General features: G+C 33.0%; 1 protein-coding gene across 1 annotated transcript; it reads right to left on the bottom strand.

Moving 5' to 3' along the window:
* Positions 1–758: 758 nt before the first annotated feature.
* Positions 759–5,049, bottom strand: LOC120180556. Its single transcript, XM_039185872.1, has 10 exons — positions 4,929–5,049; positions 4,770–4,820; positions 2,929–3,045; positions 2,405–2,830; positions 1,886–2,319; positions 1,683–1,782; positions 1,541–1,600; positions 1,377–1,466; positions 1,191–1,298; positions 759–1,125 (listed from the first exon to the last, which is right to left on the bottom strand). Exons 1-10 carry the CDS (start codon positions 4,974–4,976, stop codon positions 817–819), a joined length of 1,743 nt encoding a protein of 580 aa, XP_039041803.1. The 5' UTR covers positions 4,977–5,049; the 3' UTR covers positions 759–816.
* Positions 5,050–11,644: the final 6,595 nt, after the last annotated feature.

The following is an 11,644-nucleotide window of genomic DNA, read 5'->3' as shown; positions in this document are numbered from 1 at the left end:
GCAAACACACATATATAGTACTTTTATAAACCTGTAGATGTATCATGCATTAATTTTCAACTGGGACTTTGGATGATCATTCATATGCTTGATGGTATGAAAGGACGTCCCGAGGCCTTTGATAAAAGAAAACTTGCCTAACACATTAAAAAAATGACAACCACATACCAAATTCAGCAAAGTCATAATATAAGACCAATAAGGGGGGAAGGCTATAGTGATAGTGTGGGTCATGCTGATCTTGGTCTTGGTGGGGAACAAGATGGACAATCAAATATTTGACGATGAAATATAATTGCATTTGCATTGGCACGCTCCAAGATCTTCAGAGGTGTTGGGCCGGCATGTGTGAGGTGTAATAGGATAGTATTCATTGGCTACAAGGCTTTATGATGTCCTACATAACGAAGTTTGTTTCAACCTTTTTTTTATAATTAAATTTCTGATTACAGATGGGACTAAAAAAGCCAACGAATGCTAATCGCTATGGATCTTGCTCACGGTCTCGATTATGGTCACAATGAGACGGGTTTATTTAATCATAGCATTAAGCTACATATAGGTTGAAATTTATTAAATCATACTTTCTGAATTATTCAATATCGTCATTTCATTATATAAAAATAACATTTGACAGACATTATGAAGATGAAAATTATAATTCTGTGGGCCTATCGCTGTAATTCAGACAGAAAAATCAAGTCAATCTTAAAAAATGAAGTGTGAATTGATTTTTTCATCTTATTTTAGCTGTTTTGTTCATTTTCTCTGTATTTTCTTTGATTCAAAACAAAGGAAAAATGGAAACAATATTGGTTACATGGACAACAGATACTGGAATTCAAAGTCATATGGTATTTTCTCGACGGTGATGGATACCTTGCCACTGTTGTGGCTCCTGAAGCAGTCCACCATGGATTTCCTGAGTGAGCCAGATGTTGGCAACTGTTGACAAACCCACTGGACCAACGAGTTCATATCAACTGAAAAATCATACATGTTTCGAAGCAGAAGCTCAGGGAGTGCAATCTTTTTTGTGTTGGTCACCGCTATCGAAGCTTGCAGGTATTCCAGTTTTGATTTCTCCAGCTCAGCAGCAACTCCATCAGCCGTGTATATTCTCACCTGCCAATGAAGTTTGTTTAAGGATCTGGTAGATTTGAGTTGTAAAATTAATTAGCTAGACTTACTGCAGGCGAAGATCGAGTTCCGCAGCTCAGAGCAAATGTGACATTTGGATCCATTAGTTGGAGTCCATTCAGTTTGCGGACAATGGCTTCTTGATCTTCCTTTTCACCCTTCCGGTAAGTGTCATATTTTTAAGTTCGGATTAGTTGGAGAAACTCTCAAACAGAAGCATAAAAGTTTTTACGTACCTCTTTCGTGTTTGAAGATGCTGGTTTCCTCAAAATATAGTGCTCCATTGCCTGAGCACTTATCGTGTTGCCTCCAACGTTGAGAGTTGCCTGAAACTCAATGCCAAAAGTTTGAAGTTTCCAATTCCATACAGAACAACCTGGGAAACTAATTTGGAAAGTACCTTGTTCATCAGTGTCAAAAACTTTTCTGGGGAATTAGGCACACCGTATTGGAGATATCCCTGCAATAGTAAAACCAGCCAGTAGATATATAAAATGAGGGGAAAGAGAATAAAGAAAAGTGAATTATTTTCCATACTATACATGCATGATACAGGCATTGTACATGTTGATCCAGAATGCTAATTTTTGCTGGTAAGTTAACGATCTCAGGTCCACCTTCTGGAGATTGCTCATCAGGACCCTGCAGATGGGAAACAGAGAATTAAACAGAAATTGCCTTCATTACTCTCTTGCTGAAGGACTAAACGCAAATCTGTTTGTTCATAAAAAGTTCTACATCAGACCTTAGCTTTTTAAGCAAAGGAACAGAACTGGAAATGCATTTGGGGTCCATAGAGCTTGATGCAAATATGACCAGGTTCTTGTAAGGGCCAATGTCCCTTGGAATAGATTCTTCCATATCGAAGATACCATACGGGTCTTGTTGCCTTGATTCCTTCTGTGACCCAATGCTTAACTTCGGATTTAGAGTACTTTCTACCCTAAAGCTTCTTGAGCTTATGGGAGTGCCCATAAACCTTGTAATAGGGCCTGATTTCTCCAGTTCCATTGCCCTTGATGTTCTAAGTAGCCTGACAAAAATGAAGTTCAAACATTTCATGATATTCTCTGATAGCTTGTTCGGATGCCAATTCTGGCTGTTCTCTTCCGAAAGCAGTGTACTAGATAGAGATTTCGGCGGCAGGTCCCAATTCGACTCCAGAATACGTTCCCTTATCTGAACAAAACAGAAGTTCACTACATACAAAATGTAATTAAAAAACCTTCATGGTAGGCTTGTCAGGGATCAAAGGAGCCTTTACCTTGGGAGATGGATGTCGAGGGTCTCGCAAAGGCGAAGCTGCCTTCAACAAACTACTTTTCCTTGGAACCCTGTCTTGAAATTTAACCTCTCCCTGGAACTGGTTTTCTTTTTGATCGGAAAGCAACCTGGAGTCCATTCTCTCGTTCAGATTGAAGTCGCTAAGAGTATAATCGCCTTTAATAGCTTTGCTAACGAAATGCAGAGCCTTTGTATCAAAAACCACCTTTTCCTGACCACCTTGCTTAATGGGGCTTGGGTTACCTTGAAGGTAACTCATCAGACTCCCAGGCTGCCATTGTTTCGATCTTGTTTCCTTGGTCAGTTCCTTTTCCTGCTTCAGACTGAGTTGAAGTTGGCTTATTTGGGCTTCTAAACGAGCTATCTCACCCTCAACCATAGCCAGCTCTGCCAACAGCTCCTTCGTCTGCAGAAATTCAAGCCAGATGGAAAACGGATTACTCAGCTGTTTATCAAATATGCCCTCAAAACATGCATGCAAGGATAAGAGAAATAAAGGGTTACCTTCGGAGGGAGAAAGTTGGGAATAGAGATGGAAGAGTCAGCCTCTTGATGATGCACTCGTGTCAGAATCTCATGCATCTTTTCTTCTTGGTTTAGCATTCTCTGAAGCATGGACACCTATACAAATACAAGAAGAATAAAAAAACATCAACATGATCATTTCAATTCATATTTTTTAGTTGAACCAACTGAAAGAAAACTTTATCGAAACAACAAGGAATGTATGTATCTGTAACTTTAAATCATGACATGCCATATAATTTGCGTAACCACCACACACTATTAATTACAATATATATATATATATATATATATATATATATATATATATATGAATCATTTGCAGAACTTTAAAGTAACTCAAAATACCATTTCATCTTCAAAATTTATGGGCCACAAGAAAAGGCCTAAAAGAGGTAGAGAAGAGATGATCCTCCCATATTGCTGCCTCTTCCGGGGGCAGGGACAAAGCCATTATCAGTCGTGTATTAATTACCAGGCAGATGGGTTTCGCCATACATACTGAAATGTAGTAATCAATGTGTATGTACGTAGTGTTTCTCGTGTTCTCTTTCATAGTCATATAAATGTTGTATCTTAAACACGAAAGTGATGTCTTTTAATTTTATAGTGTCATATTTATTATATTGATTTCGTATTTTATTTATGATAAACTATTTTGTTAGTCACTAGATTTAAATTTGTGTATTGACTATATCATTGGATATTAATATATTTCAATTTTAGTACTAAACTTTCGACATTAATTTTTTTGTCATTAGAATATTAAATTATTAATGGCGTGAAACCTGACCGTTTCTTTCTCATTTTTCTGTAATAAAATCATCAGTTTTTTTTTTGTTTTCTTGTCGTTGTAAATAAATTATCATCCATCATTATTTACAATAAGACTAATACCAAAATATTCCACTAGTATTTTCTATTCTCTGATTAATTTTTCAACTATTCAAAATCAATGGAAACTTACCTAAAAGTTCAATGTTCTAAAGCTCTGATCTCCTTTGATGATTGTTCAATCAAACAAACTAATTTTTTGCGTTTTATTCATTCTCTCAAAATTAATATTTTTATTGTTTAGTTTTTCATTCATGAGTTTTGAAGAGATTTTAGAAAAATCTAAATTGATAAAATGATAGAGGATGACGAGAAAAGTCCATCGGTGCTTAGGAGGATCTAAAAGACAAAAAAATGATGATTTTTTTTAGTGTTAAAATGGACGAAAAAACCCTAATTTTAATAAAGAATATGATTAGATAAAAAATAAATTTTAGCTTCTATCCTAGTACATGTCAGTACTAAACTATCATATCATTCTAATGTAGTAATTGTCAAAAGTTTAGTGTTAAAACTAAAACTTTTTAAATTACAATGAAAATGTGATACACTAGTAAAGTTGAGTGACTAAAAGATAATTTAGTGTTTCATTTATTAAGTATGGCATTTTTATTTGGAAGTTTTGCAAAATTAGCAAATGTACGCAACGTCCACATTGTGGCGTCTAACGATGGTTTCAGGAGAAAGAAGTGATAATGGATACACCAAACCCTTTGAGTACCAAATAAGAAACTCATCATCGAGTTCCCGGATAAAACTAGAAGTTCAAAAGTGAGAAATAAATAAATAAACCATGATTAATCTGAGATGCAAATCAACGAGTTCTTAAATCCTCAAGTCATTGGTCGGGAAATCCACGTTTTGCAGTGCACTATCAGTAATGATCAATTTATTGCACACAGTTGCAGTTAAAACATTATTGAGATGGATATGTGTCTTCTAGACATGGATGATGGATCATAACGTACACATGGTAAATCACATACCTCTCTTTCAAGTGCCTCTTTCTTTTGCTGTCCACTAAGCTTCTTTCTCCTCTGAGGAAAATAACATGCAGCAGCAGGCAAAAGGAACAAAATCAGAGAAGCATAGAAAATTATCCATTATATAACTCCAAAACAGTGAAACGAGGCAACCGAACTTACAATGTCCAAGGACATGTTATTAACAGACAGGTCTGGTTGGGTGGCCATGAATAGTTACCTTGTTCGATTCAACACCAGCAATCAATCCCTTGAAGAAACATTAAATAAAACAAGAAAGGGTAATGGGATATAAGGCCGAAGCTTAGACCCAAAGCAAGGGTGGCTGTGGTTGGTGGTTGACGTATTATTATTTGAAGAATTGAAACAGTGGGTGTTATCCGAGAGTAACAATCCGAGACTAAATTAAAACCTGAGAAAATTAAAAGAAATAATCAAATTCTTTTAAAAATAAAAGAGAATTACTAGAAATAAAATACTATGTAATTTGATATTGAGATCGGAATCAGTTGAGATATGCCGCTATACAGTTTCCTTAAGACAAATTTTCGGTCACTCCTTAGTGCTCAAGATTCTTTGGTCATCTGTCTTCCAGGATACAACAACTAGATGATCAGGTACAGTAGCACAACAATAGAGATAACGAACTTTCCTTGCATTCGACTGAAAAAACTAAGGGAAAAGGGATATTTTCTAAGGAGAGAAAATTTTCAAGATAAGAAAGCTTCTTGAATTGAGTTGTGAAAAAAACTGAGAGATTTGTTCAGTATTTATAGGGAAATTTCGATAGACTTTTTCTCCAACCAAATCTCTTTTAATATATAAATTTAAACAGATAATGATATTTTTAAATTTAAAATATTAAACCTGAGAGATTTACTTTAATTAGATATACAACAACAACAACAACAACAACAAAACCCAATTCCCATATGCAATGGGGTAAGGGGGAGGTAGGGTAGTAGGCTGCCCCCAACGCCAGGTTGAGAGTAGCTTCCGTGGAAGACCTCCGGCAGTCAGAAAATTAAAAATATAGATAAAATACAAAGCATGTATAAATAAATACATAAAAGATATTGTTGATGATTTAATTAGATATCTTTTAGTATATAAATTTAAATAAATAATAATATCTTTTAAATTTAAAATATTAAACAAATATACACTCCTTTTATTATTCAAAGTAAACAAATATTATTTTAATTTAAAATACACAAAAATATATAATTATCTTTTAATATTCAAAGTTAAAAAAATAACACATACAATTTTAAATTGACATATTAAAAGAGTAATTATCCTACTGATATTCAAATTAAACAATATCTTTTATTTTACAATATCTAAAAGGACTCTAAATTTAATATAAATATTAACTTCATCAATGTAATTCACCATTTTTTCCAACAATCCTCCACGTGAATGAAATTGATGATTTAATCAAAAACATTTTGACATGGTCTAGTGATAGCCTCTACGATTGATAGTTGCATAGGATATGTAGGTGTCCTCCTTTGAACCTTCTCTTGTGACATTATATTTATTTTACTGGTTAAATAGTAGACATGATGTCCTTGAATTGTTCTGTCGTTTGTATAAACTATGACATACTTCACAAAACTACCCATCTGAAAATAATTTAGTTCTGATGGGTATGTCCTTAAAGTCATGGACATTTACCTAGTTCTTTAAGAGTTTGAGAGAACTATGCCCCAATAGTCTCTTTGAAGTGGACCCACTTCACTCTCACATAGGTGACTTATGTTGCTCGGCTCACCGCAACACTCAATGGTCATTAAAAGCCTAGCTTAGCCTATACCACTTTGATCACTGTTTACATCATAGGAACAAAATTGGGATAAGAAACCCCCACAGTGACCATACACGGTTTATGCAATTAGGTTGTCCCTTTGAACCTAGATCTTGGGATCTCCAGTCAACAAGGTAGGGTTTTCCTTCACATAACACCTTTAAATTTCATGGGCTTTAGTCTCATTCCTTTAGATGTTTTCTCAACTTGTTATTGATTTAACCCTTTGATTAGAGGATCCTTAATGTTATCCTTTGATTTCACAAAATCAAGAGATATAACTCTATTTGAGATCAGTTGTCTAATGGTATTGTGTTAACAACACAAATGTCTCGATTTACCATTATACATGAAATTTTTGTGCTCTAACAATTGTAGCTTGGTTGTCACAGTATATACATATTGTGGCCACAGGTTTCGGCCATTCTGGAATATCCCCAAGAAAGTTCTAATGCCATTATGCTTATTCTCTAGATTTGTCTAGAGCTACAAACTCATGTTCCATTGTGGATCTAGTTATTATCGTTTGTCTTGAGGATTTCCAGGACACAATTCCTCCTCCTAAAGTGAATATGTAACGCTTGTACCTTTGATATCTTGAATATCAGATATCCAACTGGCATCGAAGTATCCTTCTAAGACCGCAGGATCTCTAGAATAATGCAACCCATAATTCGGAGTATATCTAAGATATCTCAATATCCTTTTTATCCCTTTCCAATGATTTTCACTTTGATTGCTCGTGAATCTTCTTAGACTACTCACAGTAAAAGCAATGTATGGTGTCGTACATCTTATGAGATACATTAAGTTGCCTATGACCCTTGCATATTCCACCTGGTGAACACTTTCACCTTGATTTTTAGACAAATGTACACATGAGTCTATTTGAGTTATAGCCATACCAGAATCATCCTTGTTACATTTCTCAAGGATCTTCTTCACAAGTGTGATTGTGTTAATATTTATCAATCCCATATCTTTCATGTCAAATCTTGAATTTAACATGTCTTTGGTACGCTTTACCTTCTCATTGTTACTTCCAACAATGAGTATTTCATCAACATATAAATATAGAATAACATATCATATGCTTGTTATTTTTACATATTCAAACTTATCACACTCATTTATCTTGAATTCGTTTGTCATCATGACATTATCAAACTTTTCATGCCATTGTTTTGGTTCTTGTTTAAGTCTACACAAAGATTTCACCAACCTACATATTTTCCTTTCTTGACCTATAACTACATGATCCTCAGGTTGTTCCATGTAAATTTCTTTATCAAGGTCCATATTCAGGAAAGTTGTTTTAACATCCATTTTTTTCATAAAGTAGGAATTGCTAGTATCATTCTTATGGATGTTATTCTTGATATAAGAGAGTGTATATCAAAATAGTCTAGGCCATCCTTTTATCGATATCTTTTTATTACCAATATGGCCTTGTACTTATCAATTGTTCCATCTACTTTCATTTTTCGCTTGAAAATCCATTTAGAACTTAGTGGTTTAATCCCCAGAGGAAGATCCACTAATTCGACGTATGATTCTGCATGATGGAATCTATTTCACTCTTAATGGCTTCCTTCCATAAGGTGCCTTCATAGGATCGTATAGCTTCAATATACGTTTGAGGTTCAACCTCCAACATAAAAGTTATGAAGTGTGGCCCAAAGGTTTTTTCAACCTTGCTCGTTTACTCCTTCTTAGCTCTATCTCAATTTCAACCTTTTGTTGATAATCTAGACTATCCTCATTATTAGTCTTTAAGGTTTGTTTCATTGAACTTTGATCAACCTCATTAGATTTATAAGGGAACATATTTTCAAAGAATGATGCATTCTTTAATTCTATTATCGTATTCTTATGAATCTCAAGATTCTTAGATTCATACACAATAAATCGATACGCATTGCTATGTTTTTCATAGCCAATGAAAATGCAATCCACAGTTTTAGGACCTATTTTCATTTGTTTTGGTAATGGAGCCATTACATTGGCAAGATACCCCTATATTTTCAAACGTTTGTAGGAAGGTTTCTGACCTTTCCATAATTTGTATGGTGTCTTGTTTTTTCCTTTCAGGGTACCTTATTTAAAAGGTAGTTAGTTGAAAGAAAAACTTCCCCCACATGTTCTGTGATAACCCAGAACTGCCTAAGAAGACATTCATCATTTCTTTTAGATTCTGATTTTTCCGCTCGGTAACTCTATTTAATTAAGGAGAATAAGGTGGTGTTACTTCGTGAATAATAACATGTTGTGAATAAAATTCACCAAATGGTTCAACATATTCACCATCATGATCACTTCTTACCATCTTAATCTTTTTATTAAGTTGGTTTTCAACTTCCTGCTTATAGAGTTTAAATTTCTCTATGGCTTCATATTTGCTCTTAAGCAAATACACATATCAATACTTTAGTTATCATCACTAGAGGTAATAAAACATTTATTTTTCCTCATTTGTAACATTATTACGATTTTTAAAAACTTGACAACTAAAATTTCCTTAATGTCAGCATCTTTCGTTTCGTAGTTATGGTTCAATATCATACATAATTCTTTAGCCATTTTAAACATTGTACACTTCATAACGTGCATCAGATAAGGCTTTAAGAATGTGATTACATCTTAGAAACCATGTTTTCCAATATTTGATTCAAGACGTTTAAGAAATAAAGTCAACAATTTATTTCTTTTTACAAGATAAAATCATTCTTGATTCTCAAGAAATAAATCAAACGATTTAATTTCTTTTACAAAACAGAATCATACAAGATTCTATAAAAGTAAATTTAACAATTTATTTTCTTCTACAAGATGAAATCAATCTAGATTTCCAATAAAATAAATTTGACATTTTTTTTCCTTTTACCAATCAGAGTCATATAAGATTCACATGAAAATAAATTTAACAAGTTATTTCCTTTTCAAAGTTAGAATCAATGCAAGATTCTAAGGTGAAATAAATTCAACAATTTATTTTTTTCAGTGTTATATATTCTGAAAAAGATATATCAAGGCAACTACATTATGATTAACAACCAGAAATAAAAGGAACAAATCCTTTAACTTTGGCTACCCAGTATTCAAGACCCTTTAATTAAACTCTGAATCTATTTGTATCTATAAAATTTCTCAAAAGAAATTAATAGTACAATATTTCCAAACACTAGCCATAATTATTATAATGGCTTATAATAATTATAAATATCAAACGATTTTTTATTCATGGCATATTTAATTTCATATATTAAAAGGTCATGATTAATGCTTACGCATTTTAATACGGTAACAATATTTACCTCATTATCTCTAATAATAAGAGGATCATCTCACATTTGGTCAAATTCACCATGACTAAATAAAATAACATTTTATGTTATCACATCTTGAAATTCTATATTTAAAATTGTACAAGCTTCTTGTTGTGGCTTACGACCATCAACACCGTTAAATTTAAATTCAAAGTTTGAGTTAAAATCAACGTTCCAAATCACAAATTTGGTGAATCACTGGGATTACCTATTATTATATTTAACACGAAACAATTCCAACAATAAACTAAAATTAATTTTTGATTTATTCAATCAACAAAATTTAGTCATGAACTAAAATTTTGAAACAAACCAGTAACAAATTCGTTACTTCCCACGATTTCTATTAATAGAAATCTTATAGTTCTGTTACATGACAATTACAATCTCAATTGATTTCAAATATGAAATCAAATATTCCAATAAACGAAAAATTATTTCTCGTTTATTTTAGATTTTGTTATCGAACAAAATCAATATTCTGAAACAAAATCAGTAACCACAGTTACTTTTATGAAAATTTATGTTACACAGATTTGTCCACTTGAGATTCTAGTAAACCCGTTAAGATAGCAGGATAAATCCCGAAACAAATATGTTTACTATCTCGTGTTTCGTTTTCTCCACAATTCCGAATTATCTTGGATCAAGAAAGGTAGAAGAAGAAAAAATTGTCTTAAGATTGTTATCCGATAGTAACAATATGAGACTAAATTGAAACATGAGAAAAGTAAAAGAAAGAATCAAAATCTTTTAAAAAAAACATGAGAAAAGTAAAAGAAAGAATCAAAATCTTTTAAAAATAAAAAAGAATTACTAGAAATAAAATATTCTGTATTTTGATCATGAGATCAGAATCAATTGAAGCATGTCGCTACACAGTTTCCTTAATACAAATTTTAGGCCACTCCTTGGTGCTCAAGATTCTTTGATCGTCTATCTTCTAGGATACAACAACTAGATGATCAAATACAATAGCACAACAATAGAGATCACTGACTTTCCTTACTTTCGACTATCACTGGAAAAAATAAGGGAAAAAGGATATAATCTTAGAAGGAGAAAAAATATTTTCAAGAGAAGAAACCTTCTTGAATTCTGAGTTGTAAAAAAACTAAGAGATTTTCTCAGTATTTATAGGAGAATTTCAAGAGAGTTTTTCTTCAACTAAATCTCTTTTAATATCTAAATTTAAACAGATAATGATATCTTTTAAATTTAAAATATTAAACCTGAGATATTTACTCCAACTAAATATTTTTTAATATTAAATTTAAATAAATAATAATATCTTTTAAATTTTAAATTTTAAACGTATATACACTCCTTTTATTATTCAAATTAAACAAATATTATTTTAATCTGAAATACACAAAAATATATAATTATCTTTTAATATTTAAAGGTAAAAATGTAAGCATTTTTCCTGAAAATCATCGGTGATCGGTATATTTATCGATCTAACACCGGTCAGAATATATTTTCTGATCTAACACCCTTAGCAGTAAAGTGCGCCCCCTGTACCGCGCTATATGCTGATTTGGCGCTACGTGGGGTAAGGCGCACCCCCTAAAGCGCGCCTTATTCTGACATGGATACACATGGATAAAGCACGGGGTAGGTGTGTAATTACACCTAAGGGGCGCGGGGCAGGGGCCACGCCTTCCCTGTGAATTTGACACGCGTCAGGAAGGCGCGCCCCCTGCGGCGCGTCTTAGGTGTAATTACACAATTACCCCGAC

The sequence above is a fragment of the Hibiscus syriacus genome, unplaced genomic scaffold (genome assembly GCF_006381635.1).
Source record: "Hibiscus syriacus cultivar Baekdansim isolate YM2019G1 unplaced genomic scaffold, ASM638163v2 tig00003715_pilon, whole genome shotgun sequence".
Taxonomy (NCBI): Eukaryota; Viridiplantae; Streptophyta; class Magnoliopsida; order Malvales; family Malvaceae; genus Hibiscus; species Hibiscus syriacus.
The sequence above is the reverse complement of the archived record's forward strand: the minus strand, read 5'-3'. Positions and strand labels throughout refer to the sequence as shown.